Genomic DNA, 25,649 nt, shown 5'->3' on the forward strand with positions numbered 1-25,649 from the left:
TGATGAAAAATACTTTTGTTTTGCAGGTGACAACATTCTTGGAAATTCTGGATGTTACAAAAATAGCAAAAAAAAACATGCCTAGAGTTCAAATTATAGGAAAAACGAAATTTCCAAAACAATAATTAATGTGGTCATATCTAATCGTGGTATGCCCTAGCCATAGTTTCTTACTTTCAAGGCTGTAGCAATAAATACAACGATTTATGTTGGTGAATGTTGAGAAAAACGACTTCTTTCCATCATTCACAAGTATCATGGAGACTTTAGTCATTAATTTTGGCAAGATTTAGCAAGTTCTCATTATTCTAAAGATTCTTTAAATTGGATGGACAAATATGTCAATTACGTTGATAAAGAACGCAACCTTCAAGCACGATTAATTGAAATCTTCAGGGGACATTTGGCATAGAAGGGTTACGACGGAGATCTCCAAGCTTCAACAGAGCAAGTTTTGATTGATTGCAATAAATTAAAACTTGATTAGACTGATTTTAAAGCTTGATTGCACTGATTTTATTTTTATCAGTGATTGGTATATATATTCTGATTATTTTTTATTAAACGGGGGTCTTGAGCTTGGGGCGAGTTTAAAAATTAATAAACGCCCCCTCTCGTTTATTAAGTACCTAAGATATGCATCAATGTCCTATAAACATTTTTGCTTGCAAGCCTTTTGCATGAACTGGGTATTGGTTCTGCAATTCTTTATTCCAATGATGATACATATGGCTTTGAAAGAGTTTTGATGTTTTTTTAATATAAAATTTGATTTTAAAAAAACATCGATATTTCATTATCAAGATACAAAGCGTTTAAAAAAACATGCTTAATAAGTTATTAATAAAAGAGTTATAAGATTTATAAACAGAAGAGCTTTAAAAAAAAAAGGATCGATTATATAAAAAAACTGTCATCACAAAGCCTACTCATTTTAGATCTTTTATGCTATTTTCTTGTTTTCTCAGAATTTTATTTTAACGACACTTACCTTAACTTGAAACATATCTCATGGTTAAAGCATTTTACTTCAAATTTTCGGGAGTTATTAAACATACCCAGATGAAGAGAGTAAATGGTACGCATTTTTTAAATTTCGATTGATTTTTTTGTTTTGCCATTAAAAAACATCAAGCATCAATAAAAAAAAAAATGCGTTGCAAGTGTAGGTAAAAAAATGTTTAATTTTGAAAAAAAAAATTGAACCATTGATGGCAAACTTTATTTTAACGCAATTTTAATAGTTTAGTGCTTTTTTATGAATGATTATCTCTCTGTTAAACGACATTTACGTTGCAAGAAATAATAAAATTAAATCAAAAAAAAAGATTAAATCAAATCAGTTGGGATTTTAAAAGGTTTTTAACAAAGCTTAAAGTTAATTTTTTTGTGGTTATCCACCTTAAATAAAACCAATAAAATATAATTCCATAAAATAGTGTTACAGTACCACAGTATGACATTACCTAGAAATATACCATACTACAATGTTATATTGATATTTCACAATGCCTGTTCAAGCCCTTTTAAAAAGTTGCAATATCAATTTGTTCATAAGGGCAAGAAATTTACATTGGGAAGAATTCTGATATTAAGGCGCAGTGTTTCTCACTTATAAATAGCAATGAATGCATTATTAAGTATAGAATCGCACAAGATTATGTTTACAACAACAAATAGATATTCTTTCAACAGCAAGTTTACAGATACTTTGGGCGCGACTATATTCAAAATTACGGTTATCTAAAAAAGACAACTGCAAAAGCAATAATTTAATAACTAATACCACAGTAATTATTTCTATGTTCCTTAAAAACAAAGGGATGGCACATAAAACTAAATTTAGATCATCGATTTAGGTTTTTTATTTAAATTATTTACAATTCAGTTTTAACACATTGGTGTTTACTTTGAAAATGCTTTTTAAGTGCAGTGGCTGTTATAAATGCTTTAAAACACACTTCGCACTTGTGAGGTTTTTCAGCATCGGATGCATGCGTCAAATAATGTTTCTTCCAATTACTTGAAAATTTAAGAGGCATTGGTTTAGAGCAAAGCTTACAAACTAGAATAATTTTAACGTAAGGATTTTCAAAATTTTGAACATATTGCAGAGCCGAGTTAACTGAGCCAGGCACACTTCTCAACGAATCACTTTTTGAATTCTGCAAAATAAAAAGGAATTCATTTAAGTTTGCAAATAACCTCAAACCTCAATTATGTTATATAATCAGGACAGTGGCTTCGGCCGTGTAACTAAGTAAGCGCAGTTATTAAATATCGAATATTATAGTTAACTATAAAACTTTAGACTAGTTTTTTCTTGAAGATTTTAAGTATAGGTTTGGTAAAAAACTCAATTCTCTTCACAAAGGATGCATCCCACTCATTGATCCCACTCGCTTTTAAATCTTATGTCCTGATTCGAATAAGAATGTTCTTTTTCAACGTGCTTCCTTAACTGGTCCGCCCGAATATAAGATTTTTCACAATGTAAACACGAATGAGGCTTTTTATCAGAATGCGTCATAAAATGAGCTTTCCAATTAGATGATCTTTTAAATGACTGCTCGCGATTACAAATCTTACAAACAACGATTATCTTAACATAAGGATTTGAGAAATTCTCCAAGGACTTTACACTTGATGGTATGCTTTGTTTCTATAAGAAGAATTAAAACTAAAATAATTTCTATATCTAAATTTTTGAACCGAAGTGTCTGTTCTGATTAGTACATTAGAGTATATACTCGAGTTTTAACACTTTTTTTCGCACGGAAAATTTAATACTGAATAATCTAATAAATAAGGACTTCAATGAAAATAAATAAAACAAAAACAAACACACAATAACTCGTAAACTTTTGAGTTAAAGTTTGAATCAAAGTTTAAAAGCTTGAATCAAAGTTTAAAAGTTCAAATCAAGATATTGCTACCAGTATTCTAACTTCATCTTGCTATCTATACATTCCGGCTTTTCATGCTTTAGCAAATGTTTTTTCAACTGAGGTGCAGTAACAAACGCATTTGGACACAAATGACATTTATGAGGTTTTTCCTCGTTTGAGACATGACTTAAATAATGAGTTTTCCAATTATGTGCAAACTTAAGACTTTGCTCTTTATTGCAAACTTTACACACAACAATAAGCTTAACGTAGGGGTTTTGAAAACTCTCTACATATTTCAAACTCGAAGTATTGCTAGTCTTTCCTTTGCAACTTTGGCTGGACTAAAAGCAAGAGAATTTATTCGATAAAAAATCTTTAATGTGACAGTCAACTCTCTCTAAGAAAATGTTTCCATTATATATATATATATATATATATATATATATATATATATATAATATATATATATATATATATATATATATATATATATATATATATATACACAACATATTGAATATCTAAACTCAGTTAATTTTTAGATTCATGTGCGAAAATAAACACGGTCATAAATACGTTAATGACAAGTTGTACGTCATATACATAAATATTCAACGAATACAAGCATATTTATAATAAAATACTCCCATACTTACAATATAATTAATAAAACAACCATAAAACATGAAAATCATTATTCAAACTGATGCTCATAAGGTTCATTTTGAAATATTTTTTTATTATGTTTTTTGAGATGATTTTTCAAATTTGTTGATGTAACGTAACCTTTGCCACAAAATGGACATTTGTGAGGAAGATCTTCTTTAGGAGCATGCGTTAGGTAATGTCGTTTCCAAGTAGCAGCAAATTTTAAAGACTGCTCTTTATTACAAATTTTGCATGCTAATATAATTTTTACATAAGGATTTGTAAAGTTTTCCAAATACTTAAGGCTAGAGGTACTCGAATCATTCTTCTTTAAAAATGCCTAAAGCAAAAGTTAAAAAAAGTATTTTTTTACTTTTCATGAACTGATTGCAGGAAACTCCCTCATAAGAGAATATAAAAATTTATCAACTTATAAACCATTATGGCACAAAATTATGTAAACAGTAGAGATAACAGCTTAATCTACCAGCTAGTGAATCCATCTTGTTCAGTTTTTAGATCACTCTGTTTAATCGAAAGTTGACTTTGATGACGTTTCATGTGTTTTTGTAAAAGTCCATTTTGAGCAAAGCTTTTCCCACAAATTTCACATTGAAATGCCTTTGAACCAGTTTGATGAGTCAAAAAATGACGCTTCCAATCAAATTTAAACTTTTGTGACTGCTCTTTACCACATACTCTGCAAAGGTAAGCAATTCTAACATATGGGTTATCAAAGCTATCAACATTTGTTGGTTTTTTCACATCAATTTTTTTCTATAAAGAATTGTAGAAATACTGAAAGTCTTTGTTTTTTTCTTTCAAATAAAAAACAACAACAAACAACAACAAAAATAACTGAAAGACATGTCAAAAATATTTTCACACACGCACACTCTGTCAAAATGTTTCTTGTTGATGCATCGACAAATTCAAATTTTGTTTCAATATATCACGACTATGTATTTTTTCGTGGCGCTTTAAATCGCAAGACTGCTTGAATGATTTTCCACAAACAGAACATTGAAATTGTCTCTCAGCAGAGTGAAAAGAGTAATGTTTTTTCCAGTAATTAGACTTAGGTAATTCCTTAGCACAAACTCGACACTTGAAATGAACAGTCACGTATGGGTTGGTCCAATTAGCAAAAGAATTTTCTGATGATACATCAACATTTAGAGCCATCTAAATTTCGATGGAAAAATTTTACTTAACTATTTTCATTTGCAGTTAACTCTCTCATTGAAAAACAAAACTAACCTTACAAGATAAAACCAACTACAAAGAATAAAATTGAGTGAACTAGCAGTCTATGTTTAATAAGCCAATGCAGACTAACAATTAATTAGCTCAACCAATTAACTCTTTAACTTTCTGATAAAATTAACTGCTCAAAGTATAAAATCCCTAAAAATTATTTTTAAAAAATAGAAGACTTAGTTTTACTTATATATTTATGTATTATACTATATTTTGTATTGTAAAAGTTAAACTGTAGAAATTTTACAAAGAAGAGTGACAAGCAATTACAGCTGCAAAGACAGGCTGAAAATATTAGGAACTCTGTCTTTAGAAATGCAAAGAACAAGGGATGATCAAGAGAAACAAAATCCACAAGGGATATAAAACAATATGGATAAACTTATTAGACACCAACCATCATAAAGTAGATCATAAAAACTTGCAAAGATTGCCAAGAAAACAACAAAATTTTAAATAATTGGAACAAACTAAGTTCACAAACAATAGAACAATTAATTAGGAGTTAGACATTAGCTATACTAAATAACAATTAGTTCTATTATAGTTTAAGTTGATACATTCAGAACATTCAGTTTCTTTTAAAAACAAAACTTATAACCTTGTATTCATTCAGTTTCTTTTAAAAACAAAACTAAAATAACCTTGTATTATTAATATTTTGTTGTTTTGTTCCTAACTAAGCAATATGAATGACTAACGGTAAAATTCTTAATTGTAAAGCTTAAATCTAAAGCTAAATGATACTAGCATAATAAAACAAAAATAACCAAAATTATGTTAAATATCATTATAGTAATAAATATTAGAGTAGCTTTTATTAAAGATAATCATCCTTGTATAATAGTAAATTGGAGCAATTAGGTCATATAAAAAACATGCAGAAATGTATCTACAAAATTACAACAGAACATGGAGGAAAACAAATCCTTTACTTTTTATACATTTTAATAATCAGATATTATTTTTATACCAAGAGTTTAGCACTAAAACAATGCTCAATTTGTATAAAATTCAAAATTGCAATAGAAACAAAAAGTTTTTAAATATTGAAAAGTCATTGCGATTTAAAGAAAGAAAAATTCATGACAAATGCAACTAAGAAACTCTTAAAAACTCGATATTATCATTGTTCAGATTTGAGATCAATAAGTTATTAATGATCAATGTTTAAAAACTTTTCTTGAGATAGTATGTGCTGGAATATTTAAAAATGTTGGTTGGTTTAAATAGTAACTAAGAAAATTGCTGAAAAATGAAGCAGCATTTAATTTTTTGATGCAAGTAGATTTAGTTTCTTGAATTATTACTTATTTTAAAACATAATTTTTTGAAATTACCTTAAAAAAAAAAGTTATCTATTTCCTTGAATATGATGGGGTTTGACATTTAACACAACACTATGTTCCACTTTATCAACATGCATGTCAAACATCATTTCATCAATGTTGCATATCAACACTACTGTTTAGTAAATGCTGTATCATCACAACCTCAACATAATACCAACACCACCATTACTGCTTAGTAAATGACATCCACAATACCGACATAATCACAATACCAACATAATAAGGTCAAGTGTTATCCTTTTCCATTACTCCAATATTTTAAAAATTTATTTTGAAAGTGCTCAATTACAAAGCGTAATAATTTAATTATGATATTTAACTGTTAATTTTCTTTTCAAGAAAAATAAACAATCTCTAATTAACACTACGAAATTTTGAATAAACCTAACCATTATCATTTTTAAACACCTTTTTCTCTTCATATTTCAACAGCCTATACATTTACTTTAACCTCTTATGAGAGAGTTGACTGCAAGATATTTAGCAGAAAATATTGTTTTATGCAACATTTGTCATTTGACAAGACAGCCATAAGTAGTACTTTTTAACTGTCAAACATAAAATTTAAAAAACTGTATAAAAATATAAGATTCATGGAACACTTACATTTTCTTCAGATTCTTGTTTCATTTCATTTCCAAAGTTGAGAGGAACTTTGGCACGTTGAGGAGAGTTGAATTGTTGGGGTGAACTGATTAAAGGTCGCATTTGTTGAATAATATTTGGAGACATAGGAACTGACTGAGGTGTACGAGGCATGGCCATCATATTCTACAAAAACAAATAAAATTTATGAATAACTTTGTCTTTTAACAAAGAAAACAGTTAAAAAATAATTTGAAAACAAATAATGAAACTAAATCATTAAATTATGAGAGGAATTTCATATTTTCTTAACAGACCTCTTTTAAAAAATTTATGCAAAATGTGTAGCATAAAAGCAGTGCAAAAAATTTAAATTTTTTTAAAATACTAGCAATACTTCTTTTTTTAAAATTAAATTTTTTAAGTATTAGTGTATTAACAGTGCCATGATAACATTTCACCTGTGGAATTTATCGCTTGCAAAGTTCACTAGATCTACTTATACCTACACAAAATTCAATAGATCTGCTCTATACAAGACCAATTTATGTTCAGCTGTTTCGATTTGAGAACTCAGTTTTGATAGCTATTATTTTTCATTTGAGAAAACTCTGTATTTAATACTCAGTATTTCCATATTTTCTTTTTTTTTTTTTTTTGTAAAAATATACAAGTTTATTTTTAAGTTGTTAAAAATATACAAGTTTATTTTTAAGTTTTATGACAAATCTTTTTTTAATTTTTAAGTTATTTATTAACTTTTTTTTTTTTTTAAATAACAGAAATGATAATCATTAGAGCTCTGAAAGTCTGGGCCCAAACAGCCTTCCCACATTTATTCTTAAGCTTATTCCAAACATAATCTTAAAGCCACTATCCATAATTATGAATAACTCATTTAGAAATGGAATTTTCCCAGATCTCCTTAAGATAGCTAAAGTGACACCAATACATAAAAAAGGTTCTCTACTGGATTACTCTAATTATCGCCCAATCTCTCTTCTCTCAAATATAAGCAAACTATTCGAGAAAGCTATGCACAATAGACTCTACAAATTTCTGAAGAAATTCAAGTGTTTTTATAAAAATCAGTATAGGTTTAGAAACAATCATTCAACAACTCATGCACTAATTGATATAACTAAAAAAATTAGAACAGCTTTGGACAATAAATTGTTTGCATGTGGCGTTTTTGTTGATCTCCAGAAAGCCTTTGATACAGTTGATCATTCCATTCTTATCAGAAAGTTGGAGTACTATGGTATTAGAGGCACAACTCTCCAATGGTTTTCTTCTTATCTTCAAAATAGAACACAATTTGTTTCTATCAATGGGATAGAATCTGAATTAATAAAATCAACAAATGGTGTCCCACAAGGCTCTGTATTAGGACCAATACTTTTCCTTCTCTTTATTAATGATCTTAATACCTCTCTGAAGTTTTCCACGGCTTACCACTTTGCTGATGACACCAATCTGCTTTTAATAAACAAATCACTTAAAAAGATAAACAAAAATATAAACCATGACTTAGCGAATCTACTCCAGTGGCTTCTATCTAATAAATTATCACTTAATTCCAAAAAAACTGAAATTATTATCTTTAAATCAAGTCAAACAAAAATTAAAAAGCACCTGAATTTCAGATTAAGTGGTCAAAAAATAGATACTGTGAATTTTATCAAGTATCTTGGTATCAAAATTGATTCTAATTTAAGTTTTGCATCCCATCTTCAAGACTTAGCACTGAAACTAAGCAGGTCCAACAGTATGTTGGCCAAAGTTTGACATTATCTTAATCTTGAAACGCTTCTTAACATATATCATGTGGTTTTTGAGTCTCATCTTAGATACGCTTGTCAAATATGGGGACAAACCCAATCTCTAACACTTAAAAGATTATCTCACCTCCAAAATAAAGCCCTAAAAATAATCTATTTTCAGCATTTTAACTCTGACCCAAATATTCTCTACTACATATCAAAGATACTTAAGTTAAAAGACCTTATTCAACACTCCAACTGTTTATTTGTTAGGAAACAGCAACATAAAACCTTACCTCTTCCATTTAGTAATTTTTTTACTTATAAAAAAAATACTCGTTACCAACTTTGATCAGCTAAAAGCTTTAAATTATCTATACCAAAACATAGAACTGTTTGTTATGGACATGAATCGATTAAATATCAGAGCATATGCACATGGAATAGTCTCCCCTCACAGTTAAAATCTCTCCCTACATTTTCCAAATTCAAAAACAGTGTATTTAATTTTTTATTAAACAAGTATTCTTCCTAATTTCTATGCTACTCTACTGCTAACTATCTACTATCCATCTTAACCTTATTCACTTCAATGCTGGTCTATAACTACTAATAATTGATCTTTTATAAAATTCTTTTCTACTTTCTTCATTTCAATGCTGATTTATTACTACTAATACTTGCTCTTTCTTAACTTTTCTCAAATTAATATCATTATTCTATGTCCAACTCTCACTATTATAAATATTGCTATTTTTTAATATTGTTATTATTATTATTGTTGCTATTGTTGTTATTATTACTATTAATATTATTGTTATTATTACTATTATTATTATTAATAGAATTGTTATCTTTATCATTTGTATTATTATTATTTTGATTATTATTACCAATAACTGGAGTTTTTATTATTATTGCCTATTATTATTACCGATACTTATATTACTACATTATTTACAATGTTGTTACTGTAATTATTATAATCTACTTCTCTTTTTTTGCTATATTTTAATTAGGTATATAAAAGTCTTTATTCTAGATAGATGTATAAAAGAAATTTGAATTATGTCCTAAATTATCAAACTTCTTACTTAATTATTATTCCAAAAGTTTTTTGTTTAAGTATTGTACTGTTTTAGTTTATTTTGTGTGTGTGTGTTTTTTGTTTTTTAGTTTGGTGTTTTAGTTTCTTATTATGGTGTTTACTTAAAATTAGTACTTGTACTATATGTAAATATTCCATGAAATGTAAAAATCTATTTCAGAATACATTTAATTTGAATTTGAAGATGAAATAAGAAGTTGCAAACCTTTGCTGGTACTTTGAGTTCTTTTTTATTACTTTTTCTTGTCGGCTATTTTTGATTAAGAAAAACAAAAGACAACAAAAAGATTATAATTGAAGGTCCAAAAGATAATTCACTTGCATTAAACGAAGATCAAAATATTTACCTCAACTGTTCAATATTAAGTCATATTGTCAGTTTTTCTGAAAACTCAGAACACTTTAGATTGCATAAATTTGGCTTTTCAAAGAGAAAAAACTTTTTAAATTTATACATGTCACATGCTTGGCCTGGCCATATACTTACATATCAATTCACTTATTTGTTTTAAAATCAGGATTGAATTCTACAACTATATATGTGCTTGTTAAAACCCCTCAGTTTTAACAAAAGTCAACTCAGTCGCTTTCTTGTTGTTCTTTTTTTTTTTGACTAAACTCTTACTTTATTCATTAGCCAATATTGTTATTGGTGACTTTAATACTTATCGCACTGAAATGGCTAGGCTCTAGTACTGCAGACCCTGCTGGCTTTAAAGCTCAAGATTTTTGTTTTTTCAAATAGAATTAATAAATCTCAAATAGAAATAATAAATAGAATAAATAAATTGGGACTCATTTTCCAGACAACTCTTATTGCATACCTTTATCTAATGATTTTTGTCTTGTCATTGACCTTAGCTTATGCACAGAATTACCTTGTTTTCTCTTTTACTTTTTACTTCTTCTACATCGCCATACTACTTTTTATTCCTGTCTTAAGGCTGACTAGGATTCATTTTGTGAATATTTTTGTAATGGTCTTTAGGCTCTTTCTGCTGTCTTTTGTCTTTATGTTGAAAATTTAGCCTGCTTTAATTTACCCTTCTTTGTAACCTCTTGGATTCAGGCATGGAAGCTTTTATTCTTTTTCATTGATTTTAAGTTCACCCTACCCAATGTTTTCCTAGTGCAGCTGTTATTTCTGATTGAAATCTTTTTCTATGAGCATTTTATCTTGCTGACAATAAATATACAAATTTCTTTCATCATTCTTCTGCTGGCTTATTAAATGTTATAACAAAAGTTATAAGGGAGAGAGGCTTTTATCATGCATTAGAGGGGAGCAAATGAGATCTCAGTTGTTAGTAATATTTGTACTCTCCCTTTATTTTCACCTTATGCTTTCTGTCTAAGTTTTCATCTTGTTTTTTGAGTGTTTATACATTTTGACAGTATCAAGACTTACCGTTATTTTTATTATCAAATTACACCTGGCTATCAATTAAAAACTTTTTAATATTCACAATGGATCTTATATCCAAACATACATTAATACACGTTGAACAGTATCAAGACTATTCATAAAATTACACCTGGCTATCAATATAACTTATTAGATTACAGACATTTTTAAAATACAAATGTTGTAAACTTTTAATAAACATATGTAAATAACTACATAAAACTGTATTGTATAACGAATTTATACCAAATGTTACTGCTGAATTAACATTATATTCAGCTGTATTTCAAATAAATTAAAAACTAGGGATTTTAAATTTTTTTTTTAATATTCAATTTATTCAATTATTTTTCTTAGGAATATTATTTTTATATTTAAATTATTTAATTTCTTTTTAATCTCTTTTTATACTTGCTGGAATTATTTAACCAAATTAATGTAAATGAATAAAATTTTAACAACAATCTATTTAAATAATTACTTAACTTTAAAAAAAAGAAAAAAAGAAAATCAATTTAACTTTTTTTCTTCCTTTTTATATTTATAAAATCTCCATATAAAATTGTTTTAAAAAGCACATTAATATTTCAAATATATACTTGTTGATTATTATGCGGTAAATTCAGCATATGACTAGGTGACATCATTCGATTTCCAATATCTGAAGTGTTTTTATTTATTAGCCTTTGGATTTCAGCTTTATTATCTTCATGTAATTTATATTGGTTAAATTCATCTATGTTAATATTGTTCACTCCATTAGATGAATCAAGTTTAAGCTAAAAATAAAAAAGATTTAATCACGTTAAATATCCAAAAGACTAAAAGTTGAATAATTTCAACAGTTTTGAATTTAAAAAGTTTTGTATAAATACAATTATTTATACAAAACCTTTCAAATTGAAAACTGTTTGTTAAAACTCTCGTTGTAATTAAATAAATTATAAGAAAATTAAAGACTAATGAGTATGAGACAACCCCCCTTACACAAATACTACCACTTTCACCACCAAACCACACACATATTTTTGTTTGGTTAGCTAAAGATCTTTACAGTAAAAAAAAAGTCTCTTTCCATGACAATATTGTAACTTTAAAAATTACATCACTTTTTCATAACAGTACTTGTAAAAATACACTGAATTTTAATGTTTTTAAATAACCACAAAAATAATAACTTATGTACATTATGTAAAGAGAATATATACTTCAAAATTAGCAATACTACATAACACAGTAATATTGCTTATTTCTAGATTTTTTCTGTTATTTTTCTTCAGGTGATGTCTAAAACAAATTAAGAACTAAATATTACACTTTCTTTAATTTTATTTTTTTGGCAACATTAGAAAATAGTCTAAAGTCTTAAAGCAGACACTTTGATGTCTATTAATTTAAGCATAATTATGGTTGATGTTTCATTTTGTAATAATAAATCTTACTCAGTGGAACAGCCTATACCTTATGGTAATAGTAGGGACTCTATTGATATCAGGGATGGAATATTCAGAATATGGCAGATCAAAGAAACCACATACAAAACATTTACCAAAGAGTTTGACACTGGACCATATTTCTGCAGTGACAATATAGTAATACATCGCTGAAAAAGTTCTACTTGTTTACAGTTGCTGAGGTGCACAATGTACCATGCAACATAGCTGAAAATATTAAAGACCTAGAAATGTTAGTGTCACATCACACTTAACAAATGTCACATTTTGCAATATCTCATCACAATTTATAAAAAAGCAGAAATTCTGATGGCGACTCAGCATAAATTTTATGAAAAGATTGTCAAACTTATTGATGATAGCTATTGAAGAATCAAAGATCATTGTGACACATTAGCCAATAAGCACATGCTAAAAGGACAATCAACAAGAATATTTCAGAGTTAGCAACATGGGCCTTCAGACAGCATTTCTGGCACCTGACAGCTAATACAGTTCCACCAGCACTGTTTAGCTCCTTTATAACTTTAATCAAATAATAGAAAAAAATCACAGCTTAAGAGACAAAACCAACTTTATCAAGTCAGTGATACAGACAGATATTGAAAAGTTAGAATTCGAGAAATTTATAGCTAATGTTCAGTTTTTGTCAGTTAATAGAATATTGTTTAACAACAATATTACCTTTAATTTGTTAATATTATGATTTTCTCCTTATTTAAACTATTTTTTTAAATATTGACCACTTGCAGCTTTCTCCAAGTATAATCTAGTAAGATCATCTTGTAGAGACAAAAAGAGAAGTTTTCTTTCTTGCGTAAAATGGGCAGCTTTGCCCATATATGCCACAATACACAATAAACATATAGGCTTCAAGCAAACCGTGAAACCGCTTATTCTGCTTTGATTTGAAAAAAATCTGCTGCTTTTTGTCATTAGATATAGTTGCACACAATGATACAAAGACAGCTTGAAATTTAACATTTTTGCCCTTTGATGCAACCTAGTATATGCTAAGGACTCGCATAGAGTACATAAATTTCACTTATAATCAGCCAACTTTAATATATATATATATATATATATATATATATATATATATATATATATATATATATATATATATATATATATATATATGAAGACCTCAGTGGAAAAACCGGCGTTGTCACATTTAAAAAGTATTGAGAAAGTATTTGTTGATCATTAATAAATGTCTTCATTTAAAGCAAAGAAAAAAAAATTTTTGTATAAAAAATTACAAAATGTTTTGTTTTTGAATAAATTTTAAATAAAATAACTATAATATAAACTTTTTAAAATTGCTTAGTTTCATTTGCTTTAAATAAAGACTTTTATTAATGATCAATAAATACTTTCTCAATACTTTTTAAATGTGACAACGCCGGTTTTTCCACTGAGGTCTTCATATATATATATATATATATATATATATATATATATATATATATATATATATATATATATATATATATATATATATATATATATATATATATATATATCTTCTAACTGGTTGTTGGAAAGTTTTGTTGACAAAAAGTAAAAATTAAAATGCAAGACCAGAATATTTTTTTTGTTACTTGATAGACTGCCTGCCCCAACCACTCCCTCAGTCAATGTAGCAGCACTCCCTTGCGAATCAGGCTATAAAATAGTCGATGTAGCAACACTCTGTTTCAAGTCAGGCTATTTGTCAGTCGATGTAGCAGCACTCCGTTGCGAGTCAGGCTATTTGTCAGTTGTTACATTTTAATAAAAAAAATAAAAATTAACACATTGTTTATATTATTAAAAACATTGAAAATGTTTTTAAAAACATTCTGGTTAATTAAATTTGCGTTTTTGCAGTTTTTTTTAAAAAAAAACCAAATTTGATAAATACCAAATTTGATGATTTCCATACTTTTAATGTGATATTATTATAAATTTGTGTAAACATTTTTACACAAATATAATACTACAATCTTTATTTGTTTATTTTAATAAATTGTTTATTATGTTGATATCATATTGAATTTATATTATTTGTGTTAATGAATGTATGATTTTATAAAATGTAACAGTGTATGCATGATTGAAATATGATACTTGTGTTTGAAAGTAATTTTTTAAAAGTTTACAACAAATATGCAATTTTGGAGCTAACTTCCTGGTGAGTACACATCAAACTATTAAAAATTTATATAAAATCTGCTTTTAATACTTTTAGTTATTTAAAATAAAACTTGTCACTAAAGATCTAGCTGGAAAAACAACGAAAGCATATAGAACTAAAATTTCAAAGATATACCACTTTTTCAATTAAATTTTTAAAAAATTTTAAAAAATTAAAAAACAAAACAACAATTATTTGCATATTAGGAAGCCCTACACAATTTGGTATAACAATTATCTTAATATTTAAAAAAACACACCCTGTTTGCCAGAAAAAAAATTCTTTAATTTTTGAAACGTATGATCTATAGAAAATTTAATAAAATTTCTATAGAAACTCTACCAATTTCTATAGAAATTGCTATATACTATTGTGTTTTTATATGACTGTTTGCTTACATATATTTATATATAAAAAACCTTATCAAGCTTAACAATATTTTGAAAGATAATCTACAAAATATTTGAAAATGTATCCTATGTGCAAGAAAGCTTGTTGTCATCCATACAATGCACACACAAAGAAAGTCACTATTAAATAACTGTAAAATTTGAATATTTAAGTATTTTATAGTTTTTAAATTAATATTTTCAAAAACATAGCAAAGTTTAAATACATATGTAGGGTAGACTGAGTCAGGTAGGTTGGCTCAGTCGAGTTTATGCAAAGACTAAGCATTTTAGTGAGCTGGGAATCTAGGTAAAAGTTGGTAGTAATTCCACCCACTTTCCAAATTAAAAAAAAAAAAAAAAAAAAAAAATCATATTTATTGGATCATAGTTAAAAGTGTAGGGCTTTTTTAAAATTTTTTTGATACAAAATAAATTTTGAACAGTTTGTTTGATGTTAATATGCTTACTGGTGATCAATAGTACTGCATTATGCAAGCTTTAAATTTAAAGCTTATAGTCTAAGGATTATAGGGCCAACTTTCCCCGATAGCAGGGTATATTGGCCAATCAGACATAACTTCACAAAACAATTTAAAATATATTTAAAACCAATTATGAACTTTTAATAATATTATTCAAGTCTAAGGTTGTGTAAACCTTTTTTCATTTAAAAAAAATAAAATATGAAAGTTACTCATCAAAGAAAAAAAACTGAGCTAACATAACCTGGTCTACACTACAGACAAACATTTTATACAACAATAATTGTATGTTTATTTTCAGCCATTTCACTTCGTATTCTTTAGAAAATATTGATAAAGTCAGCATGATTAAGTCAATCTAGAAGAAGAAAATGCTGAAGTAAAGTCATTCCACCAAAAAGCTACACCAGCATATTAGAATCAGCCTCAATGAAGCAACTACTGTTTATTGCAAACATAATTAAAAACCTGTTTTACAAGTTCACTCTAGGTTGGGTAGAAACTACTTTTGAAAAAAGTGAAATAGAAAAAGTTCAAAATAAAAACAATATTTGAAACTTACAAATACAGTAAAAATAATTTTTACTTTTAATTCCTTAAAATAATTTTAATTCCTTAAAAAACCCTGTATATTGAACAGTCAACCTGTAAATCTTTTAGTAACCATCTGTATTAAAATTAATTTTTATTATCTTTAAAATAATAGGTTTAAATGTCTTTCCAATTATATTTTTAGTAACGACTAAGATTATAACTCAAAATAATCAAAGCAAAAAGAAATTTTTTTAATATATAATAAAGCACACGCGTTATACTGTCAACTAATTTAAATATAATATAACTGAATAAAAGAGTAATCGAGGAGCTCATTTGCAAAACGCATAAAGTCTGAGTAAACGGAGGAAAAGAACAAAAAACTAAACTACTTTTAGTTCTGCATCAACAGAAACTTTCTTTGTCAATCTTTAGGACCAAAAATTTTTTAATTGGTCTAATATTTAAATGGATAATTGTTTAAGTATATAGAGCGTGGAAAAAGAATTAAGTCAAAGTTTTAATTTTTTGAATTAGCGTGTTTTGCAGATGGTCTCCTCAATCATTCACTTTCAAAGTTAGCCAAATGTCTTACTTTTAAAAAAATTTCTTTTAAGAAATTGGATAAATGTAGATGTTAATATAAGATATGGAATATTTCATGACAGTTCTGTTGCCACAACTACTGATAGAGAGTGAGGAAAGTTAGAGTTAAAAACTACAGTTAGAGATTGCCAATAAAGAATGTCAAAATTTTGATTGCAGAATGGATTCTTAATCAAAATCAAAAATTCTATAGAATTTAAAAGTATAGAATTTACACATATAGAATTTTAGGAGAAAGATTTGAGCCGTAGACAGTAACGCACACAACAAAATTAAAGAGAGATTTTTAAGCTCAACTAATTTATCTTAAGTAAACAGTCTAAAGACCTGAGTCAAACAAATGGATATAGGAATATTGGCAAATACTACCTCAACTACTGTATAACAAATACCAAAATTTTCTTTAAACATTAATCTTTTTCAGGGCAAACTTAACAAAACTAGTTAAATTTTTTTTTACTAAAAAGCTGTTAAAAATATATATATATCTGGAATCAGCTTAAGAAAAAAACTACCATAAGTATATTTTGAATGGATGGATGGACTATCTTAATATAAAGGTTGAAAAGTCAAAAGCAAACATCAAACGATTTAACATTAAATCCAAATATTTTTCTTTTTGCTACATTTCTTTTAAATATTTTCCCCTTTTGCTACTAATTTTTTCAAATATTTAACTTTTTTTCATCACACAATAATTAAAGATTTTCTTTTTTGTTTAACTAATTTATTTCAACCTTTATGATTTTGTACTTTTTTAGGGTATTGTCTTTGAGTCGCTTAGGAATCCAACTTAAAGCAACCAGAGTACTTGACAAGCTCTTCATACCAATTTCTCTATATCAAATAATAATACACAATAATATAAATAAATATTGTAAGAGAAACAAAACTAAAACACAGTGTAATTGACAGAATAAAAAATTATAAAAAGCGCAAAACAAAACAAAGCAGTGTTGCCATGGCAATTTTTTCATGCAAAATTTAACAAAGACCTATAACAACCATGATATAACATAAGCCGATATAAATTTTTATTCAATTGTAACTCATTACATGAGTTAAATCAATGTAAAGTTTTAAAGCCCCCCTGAAATAAAAGAGTAATAAACTTTTCACGTCATAACTTTTAAACACTAATATTATTAAATGAAATATAAAATCTGTTGATAAATATAAACTTACTTTAGAACAGTATTAATATAAAACTTAGTTACTTATTGCTTCTACACTTGGGATTTTTAGGTACAAATTTTATGACCTTTGTTGGTTCTCCAGACTCCAATTACTGCAGTATTTTGTGATGTATTCTCATTTGATAAAACTGAGAAATCCATGTAATACCAAAATTTGTTAAATATAGAATTTAAAAATGCCACTTGGCAACACTGAAAAAATTTTTTAATATACATATACAATACCAATAAAACAAAATACATGAATATTTATGCACAAAAAAAAGCTTTCCCCAAATATCTCTTAAAAAAATTAAAATTAAAGAATGTAAACAAATATATTAATGTACACATATAGATATATAAAATGTAGACATAGATAAATGTAAAAAAATTGAAACTGATGTCATTAAAAGCAGTTTCTGTTGACTGAGCAATTACTTATAGTAATTTAAATTTAAATTACTCGTTTCCTATGTTGATGGGCAACTTCTTGATTTGATTTGGCTTTGTTGACGTAAGACCAAAATTCATCTATTAACTTTTGACAGCTACTAAGATTTTCAGCAGGTTCCCATGTTGGCTCCCACTTCACACGATACATCTGTCGACCATCCTAATAAAAACCATAAAATTTTTTACAAAAGAGTTTTTTTGCTTAAAAAGGCAAATAATGAAATATAAAATTTTACAAGCAGAGATAACTAACCCCATGCAATGCATTGCTGAGCAAAAACCCAAATTTAAAATTTAAATAAATTTATTAGGCAATATAAGTTATAAATTTTAAGCTCAGATACATTTTATTTGCATACATAAATTATTATATACATACATATATATATATATATATATATATATATATATATATATATATATATATATATATATATATATATATACAGCCCTCAGAATCAGGGTTGGTATTCTGCAATGCTGACCTCAAAGTGTTTGAGGTTGGCAAAAAATTCCCAACCTCATTTCTATATTTTACAGTAAGACCTTTGTATCAAATTTTTTTACCAACCTGATGCCATTGTAAGAGCAAATAAAAATAAATTAGCAAAGAAATTAAAAAATATACAACAAAAATCAAACCTAAAAAACAAAAACACTAAGATTATTTTAATCAAGTTTTTAGTTATATCTGAAGTCTTGATCAGGAAGACATGCAATCGCACGCCTTCCTGACCAAGACTGTATATGTGTGTATATATATCAGTCTTCTCCGTGAAATTTAATGCCAGCACATAAAAGTGTTGACAGGATGGTCTTTTTTAAGTTAGCCTGCGCAATTTAAAAAATTTATTGTTTTCTATTGAATGCTTTGAATAAATACTAGGTAAAATATTAAAAAAAAAAAAAAAAAAAACTAGTAAAAAAAAAAGCATTTTTCATAAAAGTTGAACAAATGAACAAAAAAATTTTGTGGCAATTTAAAACTAAACACTAATTTTTTGGCAAGCACTTTTTCATGCGCTCTCTTATGTGGGCATGTGGGCAAGCACGAAAAGACTTGAGCATGAAAGCGCTGGCTAAACGGAGAAAACTGATATATATATATATATTCATATATATATTCATATATATATTCAAATATATATTCATATATATATTCAAATATATATTCATATATATATATATTCATATACATATATACATACACACATACATAAATACAGTGCTTGAAGTGGAGAAAAAAAGGTAACAGGATGGTATTCGGTAAATTAAAAATACCATCCCACCTAATCGTTGTTATGTATAGAGACTTGTAAAAAGGTGGTGGGATGGTTTATACTTTATAAAAAGGTGACAGGATGGCATCCTGCCTCACTTCAAGCACTATATGTGTGTATATATATACACACTCTTGCATTGTGATTTTTAAGTTTTTACCATAAAATGTCAGTTTTAGGTTGCTTTTTTTTTTAAATTGAATTAAAGACCGTAAAAAACTTAATAACTTTTTTTTTTATTTGATAGACTGCCTGCCCCAGGCTTGGACAGGATTGGCGTGCGATCGAGCGCTATTGCTGACCACGCAAATGATTTTATTTTTTGACAACTTGAGCACGAATGTTTAGATGATTAAATGATTTTTAAACATTTTAGAAAAAAAAAAGAAACGCTAGCTAAAAAACGCTGGAGAAAGAAATGCTAGCTAAACTAAGAGAAAAAAGAAAAAAGAAAGCACTAAAATAAAAAATAAAACTCAAAAAACTCGAAGCGAAAATTACTTCTTTTTTTTTTACTTAAAAAATTAACTTTTGAAACGTTCTATTAAAGTTACGCAAAACGCTTTTACAAATGTTTTCTAATGGTTGTTTAATGAATGAACAAATTTTATTTAACTTACTAAAAAGTGTTTTATATATTATTTTTAAATTGTATGAACATTTTTTTTTTCCAAAAAGTTGTAAAAAAAATATTTAAAAAAATAAAATCTATTTAAAATAGTAATTTTTAATCATTTCATACTCTGATTAGTTAGTCAAATTAAAAAAAGTTTAAACAATTCTTTGTAAAAATAGAAACAAAAAATAAATAAAGCAATTAAATCACTCCATTGCAACAGAAGATTTAATTCCTTATTCATAAATTGCAGGCTATAAGACAGTTGATGTAGCAACACTCCTCAATGCTTTTAAAGAACAGAGCAGCAGTAAATTAGTAAAAAAAAAAAAAAAACCATTTATAGTAAAAAAAAAAAAAAACACTTGATAATTTCTATGATAAGTTTCTCCTTCAGCAGGATCATCAGGGAAAAAGTCTGAACTTTTACAGGAAAAGAGAACAAAATATTTACAGGAAGTTATAAATTGTCATAACTAATTTTTTTTTAATTTGTATGTTTATTTCATTTAGTAATGAATCCTGATTTCTTATTTGCTAAGTTTTTTAAATCTAAAAAAAGGCAATAATTTTAAATATATTTTGCAAATATAACAGGAAAAACATTATTATAGGCAGGTACAGTTTTTAGAAAAGACCAATTTAACTCAAAATTTATATATATATATATATTTTTAGACCCCAAATAAATTTTGACAAAATTAGTAACTTTCAAAATTGATTTGGGATCTAAAATAAAAAAATATTAATTTTGAATTAAATTGGTCTCTCCTAAAAACTGTACCTGCCAATGTTTCCAAACAATGTATGCTATATTTGCAAGAAAAATCTCATTTAGATAAAAAAATTTAGCAAATAAGAAATCAAATCTAATTTCTAAATGCAGATATAAAAACAAGTACCTTTTAAAAAAATTATAAAAACAAATGACTAAAACTAAAATAAACCATAATTTAATGAATTCTTTTCTTGATCAATTTTAATAAAATACTGTAGTTAATGTAACTTCCTATTTACAGAAGAATACAGATTTTAAAAAATTAACTATTATAATTTATAATTTCCTGTAAAAATTTTATTCTTTAAATTGAATTTTTTGAAGTTTAGACCCCAATTAAGTTATTCATGTAAAATAGTTGGTTATACTACTAAATGGACTAAAATATTGGTTTTTAACACAATAATTGCACTAACTATCAGTACTGTGCACTTCTTTTGTTAGTAATAAAAGTTCTTTAAACTTTTTAAGTACTGCAAAATAAAGCAATAAGATCTATTCTTGAATGTAATTGGTTTGCATATAGTATTGATATATCAAATTGGACAACACATTTATTAAGTAATTTTTATTAGCATCTAATTGTTAACCATATCAAAATAATTAAAAAAAAAAAAAAATGAAATGCATGAAAAGAATCTACAAAAAAAAAAAAAAAATTATATGCAAGCAAAATTTATACACAGTACTACTAGTAACAAACATTTATTATTACTGATAAATAAATTTTAAATAAAATTTAATTGAAATTACACGCAAAAGTATTTCGAACTTGAACATGTTACTGTAAAAAATTCAAATATTAAAGCACGTGTGTAACATTTAATGTGCGAAACACATAATTACCATTTCTTTTCATACTTATTTTGAAAAATGATGATTTTTCTTGTTAATTAAACATTAGCTTCAATTTAGTACCTGACTTAATTTACAATCGACAATCTTTCGAATACCAAAAGAATCTTGGTTTTCATTTGGTTGCATTTGATTTTGCGACAGCACCGCGCAATCCATATTTGTACAGCTCAGCACAAAGAATATCACTTTTTAGAAGAATTCGGAACATTGGTTATTGATATTGACAAAGTAGTTCTTTATTATGGAGTTAAATTACTAAAGTTTGTTTTCATTTTAATAAAGAAATTTTTTTCAATATAAAATTCCGATTCTCCCTTATTAATAGCCACAAACCATTCTCCGAAACCACTTTGATAAAACTGTTGAAAAAGTCTTCCCGATCCATCCAAGTTACTTTTCAAAAAGCAAAATACGGGAAGGATTCGAACGTCGTCATTTTTTAAATGATGTTTTTTAATTTTAGAGGTTTAAAATAAGAAGGGCTTTTCAACAGACAAACAATTTAAAAAAATTTAAGATTTAAAAATATTAGTAATTGTTCAAAAAAATAATAATATTTAAAAAAAAAAAAATAATAATAATAATAAAAAAAACAAACAACTTTGAAAAAATACTTTTAATAAAGAGTTCAGAAAAAATGTTTCCACTATGCTAATTTTTTTCAGAACATAGTAAACTTGAAGTTTAATATTATACTATCATACTATGGTTCAAAATATTTTTTTTGAAATTTTATGAATCTCTCGAAGCTTTTTAGGGGGTTTAAGACTCGAACCCCCTTAAGATTTGACAGGTCTTTCAAATTACATTAAAAAAAAAAAAAATCTTTTGTTGTATAACTTTATTTAAAAGTTTTTCAATTAAAAAAAAAAAACTTTTTTTAAAAAAAAAAATTGAAAAGTTGTTATCATAATAGGAATTTATCATGATAATAATTTTTCAAGACTTTTTTTTATTATAAAATTGTTACTTCGAAATTTTTATTTATATTTTACTTTTTTATTATAAAAGACCCGTCAAATGTTCAAGGGATTAGAAACCTTAAAATCTTTGTCAAAAGTTGGAAAAAAGTAATTTTGAACCATAACATGATAGTGGAATTAGAAAAATTTCAATTATGCTATGTTTTGTAAAATGTTAGCATTGTGAATAACCCTAGCCTTAGGTTTACAGCTGCCTAATAATTAAATAAAATAGAAATAGAAACTTTGAAGATAATAATCATTTTATAAAAAATAAAAAAAATCAAAGAGCTAGTCTATTAATCTTCTTTAAAAAAAGTTATAGTACAGCTATGGCGATATGCCTAATTTAAATAAATAACTGATACTATTATTTTATATTTTAATTTACTTAATTTATTTGTTTATAGCAAATTCGTCTTATAACAAAATTGTTTATTGCAACACTCTTAACAAAATATGGCAGTATTTCCAAGAACTGCATTCTAATTTTAAATAGATGCAATTTTTGGAAAAGTTTACATATTTCGTTAAGCATATTGCGTTCCTTAAAGAAAAACGATTTTTCTTTTTCGTGCTAAAAATCTTAAGCTTACCATTTACCTTATTTTTTTACTAAGTTTAATTTTAAAACTAGCCATACTTATGTACTTTCTAACCCCCTCAACACTTTAATTAACCCTGTTTCATAAGTTTTCGTTAATTTTGAAATACTAAAAATATAAAAACATCTTAACCGATAAGTTTTTAAAAAAATTGTTTTCTAGCGCGACATTTATAAGCAGTTGCGTCATTAGGGGGTACGGGGAGTGCGAGCCGTACCTTGTGACACAGACCACTTAACACAGAGGGGTGACATCAAAATGAAAAAAATGCAAAATGACAGAATTGCTCATCCTCATGTTAATTTATTTTCGCATTTGGCCTAACCAATAGTTTTCAGGTTTTGATTTTTCGATATTCTTTATTAGTATTTCTGCTAATTTCTTCATTTTACACAAAAATCTTTTGTCTTTTAATCAAGATCAAAAAAGTATAATTTGTATGCCCCCTAACTTTTTCTAAAAAGTTTTTTTTTAGAAATTTGAAACTCGTGACGTCGACCCTGTTAGTGAAAGTTTAGAGGCGTGACACCAAAAGTTTACCGCACTGGGTGACACCAACCACAGCGATGCCGCTATTTGTAAGCTAAGATTAGCTATGATTCTTAAAAGCTATGTTCATCTAAATAAAAAATAATAATCACAAATAATAGTAATAACAATATGGATGAAATAAAAATTCCTTATAGAACAAGTTTAGACTTCAAATAAAATTTTGGACATGTTTTTAAAAATGTTTATTTGGACTGGTTCCGTTACATAAAATAGCTTTTCAATACTTTCGAACAACTGCTGCAACAACATTTAAAAAGTCTGTTCTCACCTCATAAATATTTCCAGCATAATAATTATAGTAGTTAACAATAATATTCACTCAGTTTAATACAATTTTGAAATAACAGAAGAACTACAAAATACTGAAATTACATGTGTTAACATTTTTTGTTTCATTCATTGACCAAAAAAATCGACTTTCATGTGTTTATCACCCTCTATGTTCTGCCATTAGTATTTTAAGAACTAAAATTTAATTGTGCACGTTAATTTATAAAATTACCTCTGAGTGCAACTCTACATGTATCATTGCAGGTACCTTTAAACTACCACTCATAAACTCAAGTTTATGAGGGTAGGTCAAGTCCAATTAGTTTTAGAGATTCGTCCCATTACCTATTTGTAGAAACGTGTTCGGCGAATGCTTTAGTACAGCTTGAATCTGATAATAATTGACTTAATAACCTCCTAGATCTAATACTAACCAATAACTCAAAAAATGTTTTTAATGTAGAAGCTATTGCCCCATTTACAAGCCCTTGCGACCACTGTATGATTGTTTTCGATTGTAATTTGGAGAAATCTAAATCAATTAAAAAAACAATTAAATACAATTTTTACAAAGGTGATTACTACGCCATACAATCAGATTTACAAAATATAAACTGGTATATGCTTGTCACGCAAAATCAAGATGTTGAAATATTCTGGGAAACTATTTGTATGTATTTAAACTCACCTTTTTCTACATATGTTCCAGTACATTGCAATAGAAAAATTAAACTTCCAACATCTAGCTTAACAGAAATCGGCCACTAAAAAACGTATTCTCTATAGAGAATATAAAAGAACTGGTAATACATCCATTCATATCAAATATAAAGATTGTTCTCATTTATACGGTACAGAAATAAATAAATATTGTATTTTCAGAGAGCAAGATTTAATTGATAAAGCTAATATTGCCCAGTTTTATTCTTTTGTAAAAGCAAAAACCAAATGCTGCAGTTCTATTGCACCACTATTACAACTAGATGGTTTTCTTAGCACAGATGATTGTGATAAATCATATCTTTTAAACAATTTTTTCAGTTCTATTTTTGTTACACACAATGGTACTGCACCTGTCTTAGATTTGCCAACACACTCAAACTCTTTTAATAATGAAATATTTTCATACAGCTCTGTAGTTTTATCCCTACAAAATCCTCCAAATTACCTAATGGATACCGAGCAATACTTCTGAAATTAATCACAAATGTCATTGCTATTCCTCTTTCCATACTGTTCGAACTGTCAATGTCAAGAATGCCTTTAATCTGGAAAACCGCTATAGCGTGCCCCATCTATAAGAAAGGAAACCCATCATTAACCACCAACAATAGACCTATTACTATAGCGTGCATTGTTTGTAAGGTTATGGAGTTAATTATTGCAGAATGTATTACAAATCATTTACTAATCAATAACCTTATTACCGCTAAGCAAT

At 26.8% G+C, this 25,649-nt stretch overlaps 1 protein-coding gene across 14 annotated transcripts; it reads right to left on the reverse strand.

Moving 5' to 3' along the window:
• Positions 1 to 1,847: 1,847 nt before the first annotated feature.
• On the reverse strand, positions 1,848 to 22,163 carry LOC100200420 (uncharacterized). Of its 14 annotated transcripts, none has more exons than XM_065787998.1 (7): positions 21,883 to 22,024; positions 18,301 to 18,450; positions 17,397 to 17,496; positions 11,612 to 11,791; positions 6,758 to 6,922; positions 2,937 to 3,232; positions 1,848 to 2,662 (listed from the first exon to the last, which is right to left on the reverse strand). In XM_065787998.1, coding segments are annotated over exons 2-7 (810 nt in total). In that variant the 5' UTR covers positions 18,369 to 18,450; positions 21,883 to 22,024; the 3' UTR covers positions 1,848 to 2,661. The 14 variants fall into 14 exon arrangements, 12 of the variants coding, with proteins under 12 accessions (XP_065644070.1, XP_065644064.1, XP_065644066.1 ...); XR_010635824.1 differs by lacking the exons at positions 1,848 to 2,662; positions 2,937 to 3,232 and adding exons at positions 3,465 to 3,879; positions 4,027 to 4,724; XM_065787996.1 differs by lacking the exons at positions 1,848 to 2,662; positions 2,937 to 3,232 and adding exons at positions 3,804 to 3,879; positions 4,027 to 4,316.
• Between the last annotated feature and the right edge of the window lie 3,486 nt (positions 22,164 to 25,649).

The sequence above is a fragment of the Hydra vulgaris genome, chromosome 01, assembly GCF_038396675.1.
Source record: "Hydra vulgaris chromosome 01, alternate assembly HydraT2T_AEP".
NCBI classification, from domain to species: domain Eukaryota; kingdom Metazoa; phylum Cnidaria; class Hydrozoa; order Anthoathecata; family Hydridae; genus Hydra; species Hydra vulgaris.